This window comes from Abramis brama, assembly GCF_963993115.1.
Source record: "Abramis brama genome assembly, chromosome: 24".
In the NCBI taxonomy this organism is placed as follows: domain Eukaryota; kingdom Metazoa; phylum Chordata; class Actinopteri; order Cypriniformes; family Leuciscidae; genus Abramis; species Abramis brama.
In genome coordinates this window covers 17,794,074-17,818,947 of record NC_139986.1, presented here as the reverse complement: position 1 = coordinate 17,818,947, position 24,874 = coordinate 17,794,074, and the positions used below count along the sequence as shown (strand labels likewise).

The following is a 24,874-nucleotide window of genomic DNA, read 5'->3' as shown; positions in this document are numbered from 1 at the left end:
TTTCTCATCGAATTCTAGTATCCACATTGATTGACTTTATGTATGACAGCAGTCTCATTTACGCCATTTTTATTTCTCCTGAGGAATTTTAGGAGAAACATCTGAGACAAAGTTGATATTTCACAGAATTATAACTGAGATCAATGAATTAAAGGGTGATATCTGAATAATACAGTTATTGCTCTGTGATCTTTTTTATTAATTGCTGACTTTTTGGTAACAGTATGTATGTTCCCCATATGTACATACTATGAACTTATTATAGTTATTACACACTTAACCCATGCAATTTCCTTATATTAAGCAGTACTTTCTTAGGTAAGTACACTGCAAGTACACGTAAGTGCACTTTACAGTAAAATAAAGTGCAACCGACTTTTGTATTAATTTATTAACTTCCTATATTTAGCATTGTTAATATTCCAGCTGCATAAGCTATAAGCATAATTCACATTGGTATTTTTTTCTCACTCCTAGTCTCACTGAAAGAAAGCTCAGTTGTTTCCCCTCATGTATTTACTCTCCTCTTTTAAGGATAACAAGGGTGGGATAACTTCGGCATTTACAGCAATAAGCTTGTTTATTCATGATATGATGGATGAAGTAGAGGGAAGACACTGGAGCAGTGCAGAACATCGGGTCCTTGTGTAGGTCACGTCAGTCGCGCGGGATGGGTGTGTCGATGAGCGTCACGGAGCTCCGGAGGCAGTGGGAAATGAATAAATCCCAGCCCGCGGTCATAATGGGCAAGAGTTTACTGGAATTCATGCATGGTGCTCCTGCTTCAAGAGTTCATACTCCGGACAGTACCGAAGTTGATTGCAGTCCACTCCATGTGAAAGCAGAGTCTGAGGAGTTTGGTGTTGTAAGGTGAATTGATTCTCTGGAGTATTGGAGCTGCAGTGTTTCCTTCATAGGTGTTCATCTCCAAGCAAAGGACCTCAAGCAAGACCAAGAGAATGTTCGATATATTATTTGTGATGATCTTTGGACTGTCAGGGCGTGTTCTAACTAAAGGTAAGTTTTTTTAAATCAGTTTTCGTTCGTATTCATATTAAACATCTAAGCCATACATTTATTTGTCACGTTGTTCAAATACGCACGTTGTTTCATATTCCACCGAAGCAAAAGGATGAAGAACCGTTTGGGAATGCGCGTGGATGTGAGCGTGTGGCATTCCTTAGTACCAGCGCATCATTAATTACTGTTTCATGATACATTGACAGAAGAAATCCATGCATGTACTAACTTGTTCGAGTTTTTTTTATTTTTTTATTTTTTATTCGTGCCTAACTGGAAATAATACGTAGGCCTACGGCAAAAGAGAAAAATGAAGCAAATCAAATGCGCTATAGCGATTTGTGCTTATTCCACGACTATGGCAAGCCGATTAACATTTATAACTTAAAACTAGTATCTATTTTTGTCATTAGTAGCGGTTCTTTTATTACTAGTAATTAACCCAACTCGTATCCGACTTGTATCTGTAGCCTACAATTAAGTAATAACTACTACCGTCTAACCGACTAGTCTGAATTGAATAGTTGAAATTTGAAACTCACTCAATTAGTAATTATTATATAGCCTATATATATATATATGTGTGTGTGTGTGTGTGTATTACAAATTGTTTTAAGAAAAACTGTTACTGGATTGTGAAGTAGTATCTAATGATTTGGTAATAATATCTAATGACCTAGCTAAATTGAAAGGTTATAGTGACTATTGGATTAGAATCAGAATGAGCTTTATTGCCAAGTATGCTTATAAACACAAGGAATTTCCTCTAGCTTCTAAAAGCTTTTAATGCTAAGAAAAGCAAGAAGCTACAGATAATAAAAGTGAAATAAAGATAAGTGGATAAAAATGCATATAAAAATAGACAAAATAATGTAATGTGCACAATACGAATATGTACATGATAACATTAGATAGTCTACAATAATGTACAAGCATCATTACAAGGCTACTAATGAAATAATAGCCTGGTTTCACAGACAGGTCTTAGATTAAGCCAGGATTAGACATTTGTTCAATTAGGATTTTTAAGAAGTGGGCTATGTGCCTTAGAAAAAAACATTAGGCTACCGGTGTGCATCTTAGACAAAACAATGGCACTGGCATAGCCTATTTATGTCAGTGCATGTTGCTTTCAGTTAAAACATCTCAAACATGTATTTTAGTCCGGGACTATCTTAAACCTTGTCTGTGAAACCAGGGGAATAAGTACTAATATACACGTTAGTTTAAAGAAATAAATGCCTAAACGGCCTGCCATAACAGGACAAGTTGTTTTGATAGTACAGACCTCTCTGCTCTTACTTGGCATCCGTCTTCAATGTTTGGCCCCGGTTGAATCAGAGAGGGCGTTATTTCCTGAGCCTGATGACTTTGTGAAATGGAAGTTCTAATATAAATGACTTAGGGGTCATGACCACCGTGAGGCAGGAACCAGCGCTAATCAGGGTGTTATAGCTAAAACAGACCCACGGGGAGGAAGCAGGGGGTAAAGCGATGTACTGTCCGCATGCACTGTGGGATTATTAGTGCTTTATTGGTCAACAACTCGCCACAGGATGGAAAACTGAACTTGATTAATGGCTAAACGTGTTTTAAGCATGCCCTTTCTACGCGTTCAAAGACATATAGGCTACAGTAGTATATTGCAGACATTTTGGCCAAATTAAATAGAATGGGCTATCGGATTTTAGAAAGATTCCTAAAATGCACTAATAAATAGGTTCACAAATAAAATTAACTAAACTAAATCGCTATTAAAATTGAATAAAATGGGCTAATTAATACACGTAATAATAAAAGCTATAGATAATATATAGCCTAATAATAAGAGATTTTATATATATATATATATATATATATATATATAGCCTACATAGCCTATGTGGTAGACTATTTTTTGTTGTTCAAATTAAAGGTTCTACTTTTCAACACCTTCGGGGTTCAACAAAGAACTTTCTTATCCAGGACCATTTTCATGTATTGAAATGTTTCTAAAGAACGAAAGCAAAGAAATGTCAGTGTAACTTCAAACGTTTTAGATTAGCACGTAGCCTAAATGACATAGACTTCACATTTTAATTATTTAATAGTTTCCCAATGTGTAGTTTAATAAACAATTTTACAAAGTCTTTATAGATTTCGTTATATATTTCTTCTGTTTGTGATAGCCTAAGTAGCCACTTAAAAGACTGAAGAATTAAAAGCGCATAAATTAGCCTATAAATGCGTATCGTCGATAAATTCGTTTCCTATGATTTATAATTAAAGTCACTCTCAAGTGCATGCAACATGCATGCTGTGTTTGGGGTCTACATTGACTTAAGTCAATTTTGCATTTGTATTTGTTCGTGTAACAGTGGCTGTCCTTTCTTACTTGCCCCGTCTTTAAACTCTAACCTGTTTTACTTCGGTTCATTAGCGTTTATTCAAACATGACGTGTAAGGTTTGTTGAAATTGGCAGGTTTTCGTCCTGTCATTAGTGTGCGACGCTCTTGTTGAGGGTTTCTGAAACGGAACCTCAGCGTGTGTACCGGCTGATAACGAGCCTGATAGAATCCCATGCGGGATTCGCTGTGGGAAAAAAGTGCTTGACTCCTACTTCCTTTTTTCATTGGTCTTATTACAATACCATTTTAATGTATAGACGGCGAATGGCCTGCGAATAGCGCGTGAATAATGGAAAGGAAATGATGCTATAGGCTGCGTTTTTAAAAGCAATAAACAATGGTGAGAGCGGTCCGTATTGTAAAGAGCACGTCTGTATCGAGACCAGATGTTTAGAATCATATGGAATTATGTGCTATCTTAACCCACAATTAAGCGTTTTTTTGTTGTTGTTGTTTTTTACGACTAAAAGAAGATAGGCTAGGCTATAAAAATGCAGTTGGCTGTGCAAACACTATTTTTGATTTAGTGTATTTGTTATTACAAAACGTGTTATTTTGCATATTAAATAGGCTATTAATGTCACAGCATCACGTGGATATAAATCATTTTAAATGTCTGTTCAATTATTCAGTAGTCTATAGTTCAGTCATTACGTTCGTTTTATGTTCAGTTGGGCATCCTGACCTTCAATGTCTTATTAATCAGATAAATAACATAAAATGCATGTTATAGGCTTATGTTTTCATGTAGGCATATTTTATGGTTTTAAAAGTCAGAAATGAAAATTAATCATTTTAAACGAGACAGCATTGCACTTTCTCAGAACATTTTTTTTAAATAAGAACCTTAGAAAGTATCCATATGCAAAGTTTAAAAATGCATTTGGAAAACCTTAATATAATTAATTATTCTGTAGGTTAATAGATATAGAATTGTATCTGTCAAAATATAAAGAAGTAAAATACTATTGATGATATTATGAACTGCTGATATTTACCTTATATATATATTTTTTTTTTTACCAACAGTAAAAAGAAAATTGAACTGGATGCATTAGTTTCTTTTAATATTAGTAAAAATCTGATTGTTTTCAGATGTGTGTTTTTTTACATTAAACTCCATTTATATTTGATGTATAAACTTTGCCTTGTAAAGATCCTTAAGAACCTCTGAACAATACTCAAAAATTGCCCCTCAATAACTCCCTTGAAAAGTTGTGCTGTGCTCAGAATCACCTAAAATAAAACTCTATAAGTATTAACGGGAATTGTGGGTCTGTTTCAGTTTGATCAATGGCATGCATAATGTATGTTGTGTAAGTCCTATACATGGGCTATCATTTTTATCACCTGAATGTGGTCAATGTCACTCTTTAAAACCTCACAACATCTTATTCAGCAGCCTCTAACATACCTTTGTGTTTTCTATCTGAAAGACACAGACACAAAAGGGAGGTTCAGTTCTCCAGTGTTGGATGTTACTGAGAAGCAGCTTATTATAGAAAGAAATCAGACACTTCAGCTAAACTGCAGGTGAGTGATGTGTCAAACAATCTTTATGATTAACTGAGGTAATACTGATTTTAGTCAAGAGGAATGTAGAAATAGGCTACTAAGTAAACATTTAGAGTGAGAGATGAATGCATAAAAGTTGAGAATTAACCAAGTGGGGTCCAAAAGCCTGAGAGCACACTGAAGATCTACGATTCATAATTTGATTTAAACCTTGTAATAAACAACCCTTGGTACAAAAGTTCAGAAGTTCTTATGCACAAGAGTCAAATCATGTTGGAGAACATGATCATCAGTTTTTACACAAACTTGCTTTTCACGTGATGCTGTCATTAAAACAAAAAAAAAGATATTTTACTAAAACTAAATACCAAGCCATAAATTCATGACTGATCATTTTCCTCACATTCTATGCATAAAAGTAATGCTTAAATGCTTTTGATAAGTAAACTGTATAATAGAAGTATTCTCACTAGTGGTCTCAGACTTTTGGACCCCCATTATATGCTTATCACAGAGACGGTGACGTCTGATCAGTTAGGTGTAAAGTTCCTTCTATAACCCAAATTTGATGTTTCAGGGGACGGTGGGAGCTCCAGTGGGTTTTGCCATCGGGCGTACCGAAAGTCTACCACGGCACCCAGATAGAGGAGACTCGATGCGGGAGAAAAACGAACCAGTACTGTAGCCGCCTGACGCTCAGTGCTGCTTTAGCCCAACACACTGGCTCTTACCGCTGCCGGTACCTCCAAAAGCAGCGCAAACAGGCCTCGGTGTATGTCTACATCACAGGTAAGACGCTTCAGGTGAACGCTCTAACCCTTAAACCCTCTCTCTCCAGCCACCGTTCAATAGCTTGACCATCTCACTGACCATTTCTGTTGCTTAAAGCCAAACAGGAAGTCTCAGGAAGCAAATAATACCTAAACACCATTTTTCTCTCGAAGCAACATATCCGACTAAGTGAGTGTCTGGCACGGTTTCACACTGGCATTTTTTTGTTTTTGCTCGAACCGTAGGCTGTCCTCCCTCACTTTTGACTATATTTAAACTATAACTTTCTTTTACGTGCAACCTCAAGGGGACAGAAATAGCCCCAGCTGTTGAAAGGCTCAGCTCTTGGGCAGCCTTTCCCAGGGTACCCGGCCTTATCTATCTCCCTCAGCCCGGCTGTCCGTATCCTGTGCTGCTCTGGGGGGAGGGACACTTGGAGACAAGGATAGAGGATGCGATGTCTTCTTGTGTATGTTTGTTAGGATGCGTGTCTGTGCATGGGAGTGGGCACCTTGAGGGCATTCCGGGGCATAAGAGGCTCGGATCCTCCCTGGTCAGGCATTAAGGAAGGCTAAGGGGTGCCCCAGGTCACTAGGTGCGGCCCCCGGTTAGCCAACAAGGCCCCTGAGGACCATCAATCGCTCTCGCGGCCATGTCCATTTAGCCTCACCCTTCGTCCTTTATATTGAATCAAAGCACGACAAGGAAGCATCCAGCAGTCCTTGGGGTACTTTTGTTAAAACGTTCAGATATTATTTTCCGTTCCTTTAATAACAGCAGAACACCAAACAATGGGGCGAGCAACACCCAAAGCCTTTCATTGCCACAAGAATATTGCAACTGAGACGAAAGTGCAACCAAGAAAACAACAGTGAGAGAGAGAGAGTGTTTGATAACAAGCGAGCAATCTCTCTGTAATTGTTGCTGACTCTAGATTATTGTCAGCATCTGCTGTTTGTATGTGGTGTCTGTTTGTTCCTGACCTCAGCATTGGTCGTTTCAGATAGCCAGCGGCCGTTTGTGAAGATGCAGTCGGAGATCCCAGATGTGGTGTACATGAAGGAGGGAGAGCCGTTGGTCTTCCCCTGCAGAGTCACACATCCAGACACCAAAGTCTCGTTGGTCAAGGTGAGTGTCTCAACTGTGAGTCAAACAGATCATTTCATAAGACACATCAGCCTTCCCTCTTTCCAGCAACACGTAATCTGTCTGTCAGCACTGAACACAATTTGTGAGACAGTCTCAGCCAATCCAGAGATATTTGATGGTTAATATGCAGGATTATTGACCAATGAGATTTGATAGTTGGCGGGGCCATCCAGAGAGCTAGAACCCCAGTGCTGTTTAGTACAAAAACTGATTTATTTGTAAAATAGCTTTCATGATTTTTTGTTTTGGTTAGGACACAGAGTCAATCCTCTTAAACTTTTCAGTCATCTCATAAACACAGGCTTTTCATTTGTCAGTCAACACTGAACACAAAATGTGAGATAATCACAGCCAATCAGAAGATATTTAATGTTTAAGGTAGGATTATTGACCAATAAGAATTGACAGTGGGTGGGCTGTCCAGAGACATAGAAACTCAACACTGTTTAGAACAAAAAACTCATTTATTTAGAAAAGTAGCTTTCAAGACTTGTCGCTTGGTTGTTTTGTCAGAATTGGCATATTTTCTAGGGATGGGCATTTTATTAATTGTCTTCTCAAGAAATCGCTTTTTTCTCTGCTTCATTCAGATTACGTAATTACGCACTGCATATGTTGTTTTATTACTTACATCACATTTTAACACCGTTAAAATAGTTATTTTAAGACCTTGAGTTATGTTCTATTCTGCTCTGAAAGGAAGAACGCACTTCAGTAAACGTATACGGTATGCGTGTGCTTTCTCAGAGTGTTTAGTGCTGTTGCTGCACTGGACTGAAAGTCTTTGTGCGATGTTGGAGCTAATTGATGTGTGATAAATTGGAGAATCGATCATTGGTGTCAAGTACTGCTGTACTCAGGCATTCGTGCCATCCCTACTTTTATCTATGGCTTCCATTACATACATGGAGTGCATCCTCTTGTTCTCATTCACAAATAAGACCTTTCCTTGTCCTTATCTTACAATCACTCCAGGTTATAAGGGCAAGCATGCATCTGTTTGTGCCAGTTCGGATGTAGGTGTGTTTGTGCGGGCATGTGGAGGGGATGTACAGAAGTCTTTTTGGCTCAGCGTGACATGGATACTTTAAGCCGATGCTCAGAGTGAGCGGCGCCCACAGCTTCCTCTACTTGTTGGCACTGCACACAGCCAAGAAGATGACGCCGAGACCACCTCACGCAGACTGATGTCTTCCACAGCTGCTGGCACAGACAGCCATTTCAGGAATGAAGCTTTGCCTATAGTGATTAAAAAATAGCTTGCTGTGCATTTATGAAATGATTAGATTCACTAATGCATCTCTGGAGATTTAGGATGAAAATATGGTCCAAATATGGTAACGACTGTCTCAAGAGGGTTTAAAAAGGACTTAAGATGTATTTCAGATGAGAAGGGGAAACGGAAAAGAACAAGTTGACCAGTTCCCCTCGAGCTGCCTTTGGCTCCTCATATGCAGGATGGAAACTGTTTTAGGATATGCTAGTGATATGACATCCCTATCCTCCCTCCTTGCTCAAAAAAGCACCACATTTCATTTCTGTTTGCTTTGTTTATGTCTTGCTGACCCTGCGCACAGATATACAAAAGGCAATCGTGCTATAAATACGAGTTCTCTCCACCCTTCTCAAAGTTGGACTGTCACACACTGGTAGAGTGTTTTTTTCCTGAGAGGATTTTGCACTTGGCAATGTATCTTTAATCTTGCACCTCACGCGTATAGGGAACAATACATAGGCGGCCGTGCTCTCGCTGAAGCTGTGAAAGTAGCCAGCAGGGCCTTTCCAGAAGCTGACCTGAGGGCCTAGCCGTGATGTCTATATCCTGTAGTAACAGGATGTGAGGAGATGGACTGGAGTCACGTTTTCACATCCTTGCCCTCCCTCTTACGCACTGAACGGAGGGAGGGATGTTAGTAAGAAGTTGGACTGAGGTGGGAATAAGCGAAGCGAAGGTGAAGGGGGCACAATATAAAACTTGTCAGCTTTGCTCGTGAATATTAATTAAGTGACATTATGATGTTTGATCCTATTTTTGCTGAAATTGGCACTAGAAAGGTGCCACCTGTAGCAGTGTTATTACTTCCCGCTTATGTGTTCGTTCCAGTGTTATTTTAGTAATTTTTATATACTATTATAGTATTTATTAATGCAGTTTAAGTCATTTGAGTGCTTCAACTAAAAATGTATTTATTTTAGTTGCCAAGGCAACATTATTATTTTTTTATTATTTTTTTTTCCAGCTTTATTTCAATCAACGAAAATAATTTTTTAATACTTTTAGATTTAAACAGTAACAACACAGTGCTTGGTCTTAAAGTCATCATTTTACGCGGCCACCAATCAAGCTGTAATTTTGTCAAATTATGCAAAAATTATTAAAATATAATGGAACTGTGTGTATTTAGGATACATGAAATGCTAGCAGTGAAATTCGCCTTAAGACAAAGGTGTCGAGCATTTTGTTTCATTTAATTTCCATGTCATTTCCACCACTGTCATTTCCGCCACAGATTGCTGTTACACAATAATTAATTTGTGATGTGGCGGAAATGACAATGTTGTGGAAATGCTCATAGAAAAATGACAGAATTGTATGTCCACTGTTTTTGCATTTTAAAAGAGTTAATTTTCTAAAAGTCTTCAAGGCCATATTGGAAAAAACACTGGTTACTACACACCTGGGTAAAGGGCTTACCTAATGCCTTACCTAATACAGTAGTGCTTCCTTTAAACAAGGTGATTTTGAGAAGCTCGCAGTGAGAGGAAAGCATTCACCTGATCCCCTGAGAAAGGGCAGGACGCTTCCACAGTGTCACATCTAAGCCTGTAAACATTTCCTCCATTGAACATGGAAGTAAACAAAATCATAACACCGCTCTCCAAGAATTTCTGAAGGACGGTGCACTGTTGAACCCATTAAAGCCATCGTGTGCACTGGCCAAATGAGATTCGAACTGAAAGTGCAAGTCTGTTTTTAAAATCCACCCCAATGGAACATTTTAGAGCTTTTCAAAGTGAAAGCAAAAATCTCTGCTGCAACTAAAAGAAATGCAAAAGCTGCTGTTGTTTTTTAATAAGGATTTTTTCTTACATTTTCAGTTTCCTTTCCACGTGTTAGCTCCTGATAATAGAAACATCATCTGGAGCAGCAGGCAAGGCTTCATTATCCGTAGTCCAACATTCTTCTACATTGGGCTGTTTTCCTGTGAGACTCTCGTCAATGGAGTCAAATACAGCAACAAGTTTTTGACTCACAGGCCAGGTAAGAGCTTAAGGTTTTTTTGATTAACTAATCTGTGAACCAAATTTTGATTTTCAAACAATGTACCGTTTTCCTTCTTTTTGCAGTAAATAAAATCCTGGACGTGTATTTAAACAGCACGGGTTTGCTCCACGCGTTACAAGGCGAGATTTTAGCACTGAACTGCACCGTTACAGCTGAATGGAACTCCAGGGTGTCCATTACCTGGACATACCCACAAAAGGTGTGTTTGTACCCATTATGCATTTGTGCTTTATGAAATGCTATTTCTAAAATCTTAATTCTGCAATTGGTATAATCAGAATCTATAATATTCTGTTGTGAAATCAGTTGTACAGTACAGTAGCATGAGCTCACCTTGATGCATCACTACTAAAAAGTTTATTTGTATAGCGCTTTTCATAATATATTTTAAAGCAGCTTAACAGAAAATGCTTGTTTCAATGAGTTTGTTTAATATCCCTTTGGGCAAATAGAGTCTCCTGCACGTCAGCTTTTCTTCTTATACATTTCAGAACACATTGAACACAAATTGTACTCAGATTTGCCAAGATATCAAAGTCTGCCAAGTTTCAATATAAACTGAAACAGTTTTCATCAAATTCTTCAAAATTAACAAAAAAATAATTCATAACAAAATTAAAAGTACACTTTTGGCACAGCTGTTAAAAAACAGAACTGCATGCATTTTGCGGAAGAACATTGTTTTGGTTGTGCTTTGGCTCTGCGTGACTGTGCGGATGAATAAGGTTATCCTACTGCTCATAAAACATTCACTATTATCCTGAAGAGATATAACCAGTTTAGAGGGAAAGGATCTCAAGCTGACTAGCTGAAGACGTTACTGAAGCTTTGCCCATTAATAGACACGGGACTTACTTGAAAATAAATTCCAACACAGCGCTACAACAACCATGATGAAATTATAATGCTTTACCAATGAACTCTATTAGAGAGCTAAATATGTAATATGATATTTATCTGTTCAATAAAATACCATACTCACCTGCTGAGTAATAAAAACACCATCTCCGCAACGCTTTTACATTTCCAATCCTACAGTTCTCGCCTCTCCGAAAAGCCAAGCCAATGTTGATTCTTGTTTTATTACGAGCGCTGTCTCGTTTTCTTTTTGCCAGCAGACTCTCCTCTGTTCAGCGGTTATTTTACGCGTCAAAGTATCCGGAGCAGCTTTTCTCTATTTATGAATGTGACATATGTGCGCAATTTCCTGTGAAAACCATCCCGTCAGTTCACCCCTTAAAAAACCACCCCTTCAAATAATAGGTTACTATAGTGAATAAGGGTAAGAAAAAACATGTGATGATGTATTGACACATTATTTAAATTTTGTTCACTTTAAACAAAAAGTTATTTAGTGTACCTTTTAAATTACAAATGAATCATTTTGTTGAAATAAATTATTAGTAAAGAAATGTATAATAGAAATGATTTCTTTTTGGCAGCTAGAATATTTTTCAATTACTGTTTGTGCACTACGGAGGCATTGTTTTACAGACATTACCTTTTAAAATGTAGCGTACAGCTCTTCTGTAGCCCTCATTTCCTCTGAAAACCATGTTGTTTATATTTTTCTTGTCTGGAACAAAATAATTCTTTGTGACACAGTTTGCTCTGCTTGTTTATAATTTAGGCTAATGGATCGGCCACTATCAGCAGACGCATATCAAGGAGCAAAACCAACATGCTTTTCTACAGTGTTCTCACCATCCCCAGACTGAGCAAAGCAGACAGAGGACTCTACAAATGTCATGTGACAAGTGGTCCATCCAAGCGAGACACAAATACGACGGTTATTGTCTATGGTGAGTTTTAGAATTTTACTCTGTTCCCCCCGCCAACTTATTGTACTTTTTCTCAAATGGATTCGTATTCACTATTTACAGCTTTCTACCTCTCAGTCGTCCACATGTATGTTTCTGATTGTCCTATTTTCCTGTCTGTCTGTTCCCAGACCAGCCTTTCATTCGACTCAAGCACAGAAATAGCCCTGTGGTTCAGGCTTTTGCAGGACAGAAATCATTCCGTCTTACTCCAAAACTAAGGGCTTTCCCTGCACCTGAAGTCATCTGGTACAATTTCCTTTCATCACATTGTTGAGCTCCTAAATGATGTTTGCAGATGTTCATTATTAAAGTGAACAGAAACAATATATTTGGAAAAAATCTCAACAGCTGAATCTATTGCTTAGGTTGAAGGATGGGATGGTCGCAGCCGAGCGGTGCTCCCGTTACCATGTAGACGGGTTTTCCCTGGTTATTCGGGATGTAGCGGAAGAGGACGCAGGAATCTACACCATTCTTACTGGGATCCAGCAGTATGGACTTTTCCAGAACCTCACACTCACATTGGTGGTAAATGGTGAGACTTAAGATGAAGAGATCTTTCTTAATGTTATAGGACTGTTTCTTTTCAGATCCGTATTCAACAAAACAGTTTTGTAACTACTCCACTACTAGCCAAAAGTTTAAAATAAAATTGTTGAAAAAAAAATTATAATTCAAATTGATTAAAAATATTCCTATAGTTTTACAATGATTTATTTATTAATGGAAACTATGACAATGGGACCTAACATCCTTTTCTCCTCTATCAAAATCTGTTCACAGTGAAGCCACAGATTGGAGAGAAGACAGTTTCCTCTCATCAACCCGGGACAGTCCAGCGAGGCAGCAGACAAGCCCTGCACTGCACCTCTCACGGTGTCCCACCACCTCAAATCCAATGGCTTTGGCATCCGTGCCCTCCGAAAGGCCTGTAAGTTCACCACCCATGCAGAAACAAAATAATGATTGTCCAAGGCAGTGATTAATGCACATTGAAATCATATATACGCCAAATCAAATACACAACCTTATTAGTGTGTGCTAAAGCCACTCACATAACAATACATTATTTGCATTTTTTAGGAAGGTTTTGGCCTCTGCAAGCTCTCTAAAACCCCATTTTATTTCACACTATCATGTTTTAAAAAGTGAAAGCATTACAGTGAACTTTCTAAATTTGAAAACATTTCCCCAATGACTGACCAATCGTGTCCTTATTGCCCTTTAGTCACAGAGGAAAGGGATACAGTGAAGAATACTGGGTCAGGGCCAAAAATTCTGTCACTTTTAATTTAGTATTTGATGCAGGTGAAAAAACACATCCGAGACAATGTAATTTTGCTAGGTTTGGATTTCCCACACTAGACTAAGTTAGATATCCTCCCCATAATTGCGTAATGTCCTGAAACCATTTTAAATAGTTCAGTTATTTCACACTGTACCTGGTCACATTGTGTTTGATGTGTTTTCTTTTTTAGAATGAATGCACATATGAGTGGAGACGTGTCTATATTTACACACACACACACACACATGCATGTATGCATGTATGTGTGTGTGTTTTTGTGAATAGAGACCTGTTTTGTCTAATTCAGCATGTGTTCAGACAGGGTTTCCTCTTAGCCTGCAGAACAGATGCTTGAGAAGGCCTTTCATGTGTGTGTCTCTATTCATTTTTGTGTGGCCGCTCGTGTGTATGTGTTTGTATTTGTGTGAATGTGTGTGCCTGGTACAGTAACAGAACTGAATTTAACTCCCGAGTTGAAAGTGCAGACAAAAGCACTTCAAAAGAAGCCAGTTCCGTGCTTACAAGCACAATTTGTTCGTTTCTAAATCAAACACTATGATTTAATGAACTTCCTGTGCAGAATGCTGGCTGTTTATTATTTTGATTGCTCAGACGCATCCTGCCATGCCTTCTTCAATGTCTGACACACCACATATCCACCGTTCTCATGAGAAAAATTTAGCAAGCATTACTCAGAGGAGATCATCTCACAGAAACACCATTCCACATACATTCCTGACTTACTCCCATATAGACACACACACTGAAGTTTTGGTTACACTTTAAGTAACGTTGCACCTACATGTCAACTAACTCTCATTAGAGTATTAGTAGAGTATTAATAGACTGTTAGGGGTTAGTAGAATAAGTTTACAAGTACTGCAAAGTAACTTAGTAAACTGCAAAGTCGGCAGTACACTGTAAAAAAAAGTTGCTGCCTTAAACCAAAGAATCAATCTAAGTTGATTGTACTTGAAATTGTAAGTCATTTCAACTAAAATTACATTAACTGGCTTAAAAACGAGTTGAATCTTGTATAATTATTTTTTAATTGAAAATTGCTTAACTTATTTGATGAGTTAAAGCAATGTAAAAACATATTTTGTCATAACTTAATGATCATATAATTTGTAAAAGAAAAAGAAAAAAAGATATGATCAATAAGTTATGACAACCTATTTTTTTTACATTGCGTTAACTTCAAAATAAGTTAAGCCAATTTAATTTAAATTTAAACTAATTTTTAAGTAAGTTTAATGTAAGTTAAGTTGAAATGACTTAAATATCCAAGTTGATTGTACTTAAATATTTGATGCAGCAACATTTTTTTTACAGTATAGATTGTTTGTTGGGGGACCATCAAGAGAAGATTTTGTCTAATTAAGAGTTAGTTGACATGCAATGTTACTTATAGTCAACAGAATGGCTAAAGGGCACCATCAAAATAAAGTGTTACAAGTGTTAAAGTTTTATGAAATCCACAAACCCTGAAAGTGTTACTCTTTAGTATGACACTGCCTTTTCTACTCCAAATTTGTCCATTTTTAGGTCAGGCTTCCCCTTATTGTACTGACATCGTGACATGTTTGATTGGTGATATTTTCTTGGCCTATTCTTTGAGTGCTTCCTAAAAGAACTAAAAATGAAATGTCACTGAGAGGAAAACTCTTGTTGGTTAGAATAATGCAACAGATTCCCAGTATGTGCCAGCCGTCCTTCATGCATTCTTAAAGCGATAGTTCACCCAAAAATGCAAATTCTGTCATCGTTTACTCAATATTGACAATGTTTGGTCCCTATTGGCTTTTTTATTATTTTGACAAAAACAACTGAAACATTCTTCAAAGTGACCTATTTTGTGTTCTGCTGAAGAAAGTCATAGAGTCATAGATATACTATTATAATTTTTGTTAATATTTTGAATTAGTTTTCATTTAAATTTTTGTTAGAATTTGAGTAATATTTTTTATATGTCTATATAGCTTTTATTAGGCCTTAGATTATTTAGTTTTAAATGTAAATTTAATGTAATGTAAATTAGAAATGATGAACTGGGAACTTGCTGAAATAAAAATAAATTTATATTAATTTATATTAATTTAAATTTTTTATATATTTTATTATATTTCAGTTAATGTTTATTGTATTTCAGATTTTTTATGTTTTTAGTTTAAGTTTTATTTAATAATAATAACCCTGCATAGAGGTTTGGAACAACATTTTTTAATGAACTGTCTCTTTAAGAAATGCTTTGGTGTTATATTTGCGTGCCTACCCGGAATCTGCAGCCTCAAATTTCCTCGGAATATGAACACTCATCATTTACAAAGTTTATTAAAAAGTAAATTAATTATGCTTTCAGTTACCAATAAGTGTCTACTAAACTCATTTTAACACGTTACCATGTTTAAATCCATTCTGGGGGAGTTTGTGCTAAAATGCAGGAAAATGCAGGAAATGCCCACATCTGGGCCTGCCTTTATGATATAATTTTTTATCATTCGCATATTGATTTTGCTGAGATACTCGCCATTGCATCAATTAAAGTTCAAAGAGTATATGATAAAAAAAATTAAATCACTGTGTAAAGCTTGATCATTGAAAGGTATTGTATGTACGTTCTGTTGAGAGGTCTTGACTGGCTGGACCCTGACTCAGGCCCTTATTCTTTATAGCAGCCCGGCGCGGCTGGCCTGACGCTGCGGTGGAGGAGGCCCAGGGAGAGTGGAGTTGTGGGCCGGGCCGGCCTGATAGCGGCTGGATGGGCTTTAGCTCGGCCATGGGAACAGCAGCACTCTTATCTCAGCCAGGCAGGAGGCGCAGACGGGCTTCCTGTGCGAAAAATCAGAGCGCTTTTCCTCTCGTTGTTTGGCTTCCTCCCCGACGCGAGACAGCTTCCCAGCAGCGTGATTGTCCCTCCGTCTTCAAACGTGGCACAGTCCGCTTCCTCAGAAGCTTGATCTATTCTTGAGAGTCCCTGATCCCACACACACACCCTCCGCCCCACTTTACTGATCCCCCACAATCCCCCTCACCTGTCCTGCCACACTCACAAATAACCCTACAACTGCCAGTGCCCTTCCTTATCCAGCCACCCCAGAGACGTGACTTAAAGCAGGCCTTCTCACAAGGATCCAGAACAGCTGGGCTCACACAGGACGGAGAGGCTGATATCTCTGCACCCCAGGAACTACCTTCTAATTTATTCCTTTTTTTTTTTTTTTTTTTGTTCAGAGACAGTTTTTTCTGCTCGTCCTCTTTCTGAGCGTGATCCCCATCCATATACTGCCTGGTGCTGCTTTGCTTTTTGTGTTCTTGAGTGGTACTATAAAGGATGTATGAACCAAGCCTCCATCTCCAAAGCCCAGACCATCAGTTATAGTTCTAACATCCACAAAAGCTGTGAGTTCAGATTGTACAAGATGAAAATATCCTGTATCTACTATCTTGACGTGAGCCAAGGAGGGCAGAGAAAACCGAGGCTCGCTATTTGGATTTCTCTTTTTTTTCCATATTTTTTTTTTTTTTCAGACTGGATCTGGCCCAGAATGCCTGCTGTGTAGGAGTTCTGATGGGCCAGAAATTAATGACAAAAGCTCTGTGTCATCCTATATGTCAACTTATGTCACACTCTTCCACTTCACGGTGATGCTGTGTATTACAGTTGCTTTATTTTGTGCTGAAAAAAGGATCCTGCCTGTTTGTATGCAAGTGTTTGCGTGTGTTGAGTGAGTGTTTGTGTGTTTGTTTCTACTCTACGGGTCTCTCCCAATGTGATTCGCCCCTTTTTATACAGATTGTCTATGAGTAATATATGATTCTAATATTTAATAATTTTATACAACTAACTTACTTATGGTAAATATTAATAATTGCCAAATGTGTAAGAACGCTGATAAAAAAAATGTATTTTTAATATCTAATGTATGTGTTTATATCAAATGTATTTGCATTAAATTTGCTTGAAATTATTTGTACAATATGGTCTGTTTGGTTCCAAAAAATGCATATGTGAAGTTCTCAATGATGGCAAAGGTGTCGCTGAAATATTGGGTGACTGTTTCTTGACTGATGCTTTTCTAGACAATAAAACAAAGTAGATTTCATAATGACCCACTGAAGTCAGTTCATAATACTGTACGCAGGCACACTGGGTACATGGATGAAGGTGTTTTGAATGCAGAATGAGTGAGGATGTTTGTGGTAAAACAAATGGGTGTTTGAAGTCTCTGTCTCTCTCACTCTCTGTGTGCGTGTCTGTATGAGAGAGCGAATGTTCCCGGAGAGCCGTGGGAGAGTGGACTTGACTGTGTGTTTGAGAAGTGCTGTTGTCATGATCAGGGTGGGACATACGAGGACAGAACACTCACTGTCTCAGCCAAATAGGAAGAGCAATCAGAAAGAGTCGTCAAAGCCAGGGAGGGGTAACAGGGCGGTGGGCACACAGTCACGGACAAATACCCATCACCAGGGCCACCAAAACCTTGCTCCGAAGATTAGAGACCTTAAAAAATTGGCATGGATAAGATAATGGGATAAATGCCTGAAGTTAGTGTGCAAATTGGAGGAGAGGTTGGGACTTCGGAAGCATGGCCGGGATGATTTACAGGCAGGAAAGGGAACACATCCAAGCCCCACACACTGCTAATTAAGGAACACTTCAACGAGTGTCACCATATCCTAATATGGATGACACGCACACACACTGAGAAAAGAAATTCCAAAAGAAATTCCAAAGAAAAAATTCCATAAGATGAATAAAGTGAAAAATCAATTCCCAAGAGACCTGTGATAAGAAGTTTCCGGTCTTCCCCTTTTGGGCCACAGCTGCGCCACACATCTGTGTCTTGTGACATCACTGCATCGACACTTGTGAACTGAGAGTGCTGTCGTTCTCTCTTCCTCTTTCTCGTCCTCTGTCTTCCTCTCTCTAAGATGTGAGAAGCCTCCTCCTTCCTCCTGGACTCCAGTCAGCGAGAAGACAGAAGTCACGTCCACCCACAATCCCATCCTGACCATCGGCCACAGACAGGAAGTGTTAGAAGGGAAGAATAAGGTGAGTGTTCTAGTGGGTGGACTGATCATAGGGAGAGACAAAATGAATACGCAAGAGGGCACACAAGAACGCAAAAGTACTCCCCCGGGATTCACATAAGCAACACGAGTGCATCTGCTCTCAGTTCTGTGTTCCAAAAAATATCTCTAGACAACAATCAAGTTCCAGTTCTTACTAGAAAAACATTAAAGGATTCATTACAAGAATACACCATCTCCAGCCTCCATTCAAGTTCCTGAATCAGCATTGTTGGTGCAGGAATAACAATACAATAATAACGATAACAATATTGTTAAAATAAGGTACTAAAATAATAATGAAAAATACTCATTTTCAATTTGATAAATAACCTCCTTGCATAAGAAACATTGAGGAAACATAATCCATTCTCCCACCCCCATGGTGAGAGATATCATTGTAATGTCTTAAAAGTTGTTGATTCTGTGCTGTATGGGGATGGATCTTAACCGGTATCACTTTAACATGTATTAGAACCTCCTTGTACAAGAAACATTGGGGAACAGAATCCAGTGGCGGACAATCCGGCTGTCTGAATCAGTTCCCAACACCCATTAAGATATAGTATTGCTTTCAAGTTGTTGATTCCATCCCGTTTGGGAATGGATCTTAACGGGTATAAGTTTGATAAATATTCGAACCTCCTTGTACAAGAAACATGGGGAACAGAATCCAATGGCAAACAACCCGGCTGTCTGAATCAGTCCCCCACCCCGGAGAGATATGTTGATGTAGTGGTGTAAAAGATGTTGATTCCATCCCATTTGGCGATGGATCTTAACTAGTATCAGTTTAACAAATATGAGAACCTCCTTGTATAAGAAACATGGTTGAACAGAATCCGATTGCGAGCAATCCAGCTGTCTGAATCGTATCCTCATGGAGAGACATGTTATAGTTTCATGGGTTAAAGGTAGTTGATTATGTCCTGTTTGGGGCTGGATCTTAACTAGAACCAATAAGAACCACGGGGGAACAGAATCCAATGGTGAGCAATCCGGCTGACTGAATAGATTCCCCACCCCTATATGGCTTAATGTTCCTGGATCAACGTCACATTATTACCAACAGAGCATGTTGCTATTATTGATTTTTGTTTGTAAGTTAGATTAGGGGCTTGAACGGCATTCTTATCAATCAAGATTAGAATTTGAGTAGGGATTGTGTAATGCTATGATTGTTTGATGAGAATGTAGTTCCTGGACCAACAATGGAAGTCAATGCAGGAACATATTCAATGAAATAATACAATGCATAAGTGGTTTTATACTTTCTAGCCTTGTTTGTCTGCATGTTTGCTTGCATGCAACAGTTGTTTTTGTGTTTCCACAGACTGTAGGAGTTCTGACAGTTGGCAAAGCATTGATCTCTGGTATCTATCGCTGTGTTGCATCAAACTTAATGGGCAGAGATGAACTAGACATCCATTTCTATGTCACAGGTACTTTATATGCAAAACTAAATCTAAAAAGATGCTAAACATCCAAATATTTGACTCCCTCTCTCCCTCCTTCCCATTTTTCCACTTATCCCTCCCTCCTCCGTCCCCTTGTTTTTTAAGCTGTGCTAAATTCAGCCACAGTGGATGTATCCCATCCTGGCTGTTGTCATAGTGACAGGGTGGAGGAGTGAACAGGAACCTGCGGCTCTTATCATGCTGCCTCCTCGTGCGGCGCATTATTTGGAGAACGCTGGTGGTGTTCGGGAAAGATAAACATTATCTTCCATCAGGAAACCCTCGAGCGGTTTCCACGGGAAATTTCAAATAGCTAAAGTAAATAGCGCGCCTTTACACTAGCGTCTTATTGCTACTTGTACTGACAATGGCTATTCAACATTGTCATCAAAGGTTATGAAAAATTCTTCTTGGTCAACACTCCAAAATGGTTTCTCTGTGCTCTGTGGCCTCAAACAAAACTATGTTGTTGCCAGTAGGTCTGCATATATTCTGTCTCACTGTATCCAGGATTTATGCACAGGAAGTGGAAGTTGATTGAATCTTCTTTTGTCCACCATCACAGATGTCAAAGGAGGCCTTATCGCATCTTTAGAGGAAGAGCCCAGAGAGGGCAGGGACCTTCGTCTTGTCTGTATAGCAAATAGGCATCTCTATTCAGACCTGTCATGGTATAGAATGGCGAATCAGTCCACAGTATCAGGGGGAGCTTCAGTTCTTGGCGGGGAGCTCACAGAGGGGCACTTCTCTCACACCCTGCATCTTCTGCTGAAGAATGTGACTGCACAGGATTCAGGAACATACCGCTGCTCCGCCACACACCTGCTTACAGGAGAACGTACACACCTAGATACAGCAGTGGAAATCACAGGTGTGTCTTTAAGAGTTATTGTGCTCAACAAATAACACACACACACACACACACACACTCATGCTCTCATTAAAGGGATAGTTTACCCAAACATGAAAATCCTGCCATCACATTTTGAGATATTTCGCAGAAAGTCTTGGTTGTTGAAACAAAAAAAATGACAAAAAGTACCATAATAATAGTATTTATAGTATGTATAATCTCTTTTGCATTCACGCACACACTAATAGGCCACTTTAAGATATGGCACAACGGGTTTGGCATCCGCAAGAGTGCATTAATGCACAGGCTTAAAGGCATAGTTCACCCAAAAATTAAAATTCTTTCATTAATCACCCTCACCCTCATGTCATTCCAAACCCATAAGACTTTTGTTCATCTTCAGAACACAAATGAACATCTTTTTGACAAGACCTGAGAGCTTTCTGTCTAAATAAAAGTCTATATAAATTTGTTCATCATATAAAGCGATTGAGTCTCTTCAGAAAATTTGGACTAAACCGCTCAGTTCATATGGATTAGTTTTACGATCCCTTTATGAACTTTTTGAAGCGTCTAGTTGTGTAGCTGTCAATCGTGGGACAGAAAGCTCTCAAATTTCATCAAAAAGATCTTCATTTGTGTTCCGAAGATGAACGAAAGTCGGGTTTGGAACGGCATGAGGGTGAGTAAATGGCTGTATGGAAAAAAGTGGATAACTGTATTATTTAAAGTTTATGCTAAATAATAGTTTTAAAACATCTGCAGAAGTGAGGCACAGAAGCCATCAGACTTTTCTTAGATACTAATTTTCTGTAAGGATGTGCTTGCAGACACCCACACATTTAGAGACAGAGGCGGAAAGAGAAACAAAGAGAGAGGGAGAAAGACAGAGCGAAACAGGGTCCTTGGGAACTAGAGCTTCCTGTAGCCCTTCTCTCCAAGGCTGTGTGAAGCAGAACCTCTTTGGTGTGGGAATGAGATCTAGTCAGGAGGAAGAGCACACAATGGCACTTCCCACTATGCCACATTTACAGGCTGATTCACATGGCCAAAGAACAATCAGCCAATCAGCCACTGTCACAGAACGAGGAAAGAGACAATAATCAATTGTGTCCCAGGGGAAAATATCTGAAGTAGAAGTCAGATTATTATTCCCCTCTTTTGCTAGAGTTATGAAATCAAGCTTCATGTGAAGGATCCCTCCTTCCTCAAGGACCCTAGGGATTTTTGTTTCATGTTAACCTGGAATTATCTTATATTAATCTACATACATTTGACGCTATATTTGTAAAACTCTCAACAGCTAACCCGGAAATATCAGTTAAGTCCATGAATGTGTCTGAATGCTGAATGTGTCATTAAGACCAACAGAGGAACTAAATGGCACAACTCCAGTGGCTGCTTTTCAAGCATTCCAGGCCTTAATCTGCAATGAAAGAAATACAACCCACAGTCTATTCACACTTCTGTAACAATAGCGAACTGCGTAGCCTGTAAATCACTCAGCTGCTTTATAAGGCGGACATGTAATGCTAAGTGCCCCATGTGACTGTCGTGGCTTCCGTCAATCTCCCAGAGGTGTTTTTGATCTTTTGTGATTAAACTGATTCAGTGGATGTGGAACATCATGCGTAATGACCCCTGACCCAAACCCTCTTTGTCTCAAACTGTACAGTTCTGCAGGCGCCTGTGCTGCTGCGAAATCTGAGTGATCACAGTGTTAATGTAAGCAGCTCGGTCACACTCAGCTGCCCCGCTCGGGGAGTTCCACACCCACGGATCACATGGTATAAGGACCAAAGGAAGCTCCAGCAGGTGTCTGGTGAGACTAGAAAGTGTACTTTTTGAGTACTTATTTCAAGAATCCAACCCGATCTCACGGGAAAACGTACAAATTCTACGAGGTGGCTAATTCGTACGAATTCATACGACCTCACTCGTACGAATTCGTACGATTTTTGCAAAATCGTACATATTTTACGAATTGCCCAATTCGTATGAATTCATACGAATGACCTACCCCTGACCCCGCCCCTAAACCTACCCATCACGTGGGTTTAGACAAATCGTACAAATTCGTACGAGTGAGGTCGTACGAATTCGTACGAATTAGCCATCTTTTTATCATTCGTACGAATTCGTACGAATTGGTCGTGAGATAGCGTTGCAAGAATCCTGTAAATGAATATATTACATACCTGTTTCTTTTATTGACAGGAATTATGTTTCCAGAGGAAGGGACTATACATATCGACCGAATTACGGTTGAAGACCAGGGACTTTATACCTGTGAGGCCACCAATGAGAGGGGGTCTGTGGGGAGCTCCGCCCACATTTGGGTTCAAAGTAAGCTACTGCTTTGACAGGGGCAAATTCACTCATTTTAATGTGCAGTATTATGTAAACTCTTATCTGTTTTATGGCAAGTGTAAATTTAATAGTAATAATACTAATAAGAAATAACTGTAGCTCTAAAACATTTGATCAAAGGATTACCATAGGAATTTATTGGATAATTGTACTTGACTTTCCAATTTTGTTCTATCAAAGAACAAAAGATGTCTTAAAGATGTCTACATTAATTGTTTTAAAAAAAACTATTTAATTCTGTTTTTTTTTACTTTATCCATCAAAGAATCTTTAAAAAAGTGACAAATTTACTACAAAAATAATTAGTACAACTGTTTTAGACATTGTAAACATAAGTAGATGTTGCTTGACACCAAATCAGCATATGTGACCCTGGACCACAAAACCAGTCACATGGGTCAATTTTTTTTTTTTTTGAGATTTATACATCACCTGAAAGCTGAATAAATAAGCTTTCCATTGATGTATGGTTTGTTTGGCCGATATACAACTATATGAACATCTGGAATCTGAGGGTACAAAAAAATCGAAACACTGAGAAAATTGCCTTTAAAGTTGTCCATTTATGTTCGCGATTGAGCTGCATTCACTCACAAAAATAAATGTTTTATATATTTATGGTAGGAAATTTACAAAATATCTTCATTGAACCTGATCTTTACTTAATATCCTTATGATTCTTGGCATAAAAGAAAAATTGATCATTTTGACCCATACAATGTATTGTTGGCTATTGCCACAAATATACCCGTGCGACTTGTGACTGGTTTTGTGATCCAGGGTCACATATTAGAATTATTTCTGAAGGATCGTGTGCATGACTCTGAAGACTCGAGTAATGATGCTGAAAAAAGCTTTGCCATCATAAATGTCATTATAAAATATATTCAAATATAGAAGACTTAGTTATTTTGAAACTGTAAGAATATTTCACAATATTACGCAAAGATAAATGCAGCCTTGGTGAGCACAAGAGACTTTTCGCTGTTTCTTTCACTTCCATCTTTTTTTTTCTCACACTCCCTTATTTGCTCTTTTCGGATGCTTCTAAACTCAGCGCTGAGAGGAGACGTTCACGCTGTTCTCTTTCCGATAGGTCAGGAAGGAAACTGTCTCCCATTTTCATTTCCCACAGATGGCCTTGGCTTTTCAACCCTTAAACTGTTTACCTATTTCTATGTAGGTTCATTTGTTTAGCTGTTTCTATAGAGGCTAATGCATTACTCATGACCTATAGGGAGTTGTCATGCTCATGGGGGACGAATCCGATCCAGGTCATGTCCCACTCTTTTTCAACACTTATTTATGTATCCTATAGGTTCATCTGAATTCCTTTCTCTGGAGATCCCGACTCTAGCATGTACATGTGTTGTGGCCACTCTCTTCTGGCTGCTTCTTACACTGTTAATTCGGAAACTCAAACAGGTGAGAGACGGTTAAAACATTTGAAGGCCAAAAAAATACTTATATTACTGTACCATGTAATATATATCTATATTATGTGGGTCATTCTCAGCCAAATTCCACTGATGGCAAAGCAGAGTACCTGCCAATCATCCTGCACCCAGGGGAGGAGCCTCTGCTTGAGCACTGTGACAGGTTACAGTATGACTCCGCCCAATGGGAGTTTCCACGTGACCGCCTTAAACTGGGTAAATTGTGTGCGTGCTTTATAAGTTGTGTTGATGCTGTTATGAAGTATACTGATATATGGTGTATTGTCCCGTTCTCCAGAAAAGCCCCTGGGGCGAGGGGCATTCGGGCGAGTAATGCAAGCTTCAGCTTTTGGCATTTGTAATTCAGTCAGCTGCACCACAGTGGCCGTCAAGATGCTTAAAGGTATATTCTGAAACATTCTGATAAAATACAGGTGTATTATGT

The 24,874-nt window shown here is 38.7% G+C and overlaps 1 protein-coding gene across 1 annotated transcript in view; it reads left to right on the top strand.

Moving 5' to 3' along the window:
- The first annotated feature begins 758 nt into the window (after positions 1–758).
- The window catches only part of flt1 (fms related receptor tyrosine kinase 1), a 32,184-nt gene continuing 8,068 nt past the window's right edge, over positions 759–24,874 (top strand). Inside the window, exons 1-18 of the mRNA XM_084102134.1 lie at positions 759–1,017; positions 4,845–4,941; positions 5,501–5,712; positions 6,698–6,822; positions 9,943–10,105; positions 10,192–10,328; positions 11,760–11,931; positions 12,081–12,198; positions 12,318–12,487; positions 12,736–12,883; positions 18,176–18,296; positions 19,647–19,755; positions 20,336–20,641; positions 22,299–22,445; positions 22,841–22,969; positions 24,312–24,418; positions 24,510–24,645; positions 24,728–24,832. Coding sequence (XP_083958260.1) covers positions 960–1,017; positions 4,845–4,941; positions 5,501–5,712; positions 6,698–6,822; positions 9,943–10,105; positions 10,192–10,328; positions 11,760–11,931; positions 12,081–12,198; positions 12,318–12,487; positions 12,736–12,883; positions 18,176–18,296; positions 19,647–19,755; positions 20,336–20,641; positions 22,299–22,445; positions 22,841–22,969; positions 24,312–24,418; positions 24,510–24,645; positions 24,728–24,832 — 2,560 coding nt within the window. The 5' untranslated portion in view covers positions 759–959. The remainder of the gene's footprint in view (positions 1,018–4,844; positions 4,942–5,500; positions 5,713–6,697; positions 6,823–9,942; positions 10,106–10,191; positions 10,329–11,759; positions 11,932–12,080; positions 12,199–12,317; positions 12,488–12,735; positions 12,884–18,175; positions 18,297–19,646; positions 19,756–20,335; positions 20,642–22,298; positions 22,446–22,840; positions 22,970–24,311; positions 24,419–24,509; positions 24,646–24,727; positions 24,833–24,874) is intronic.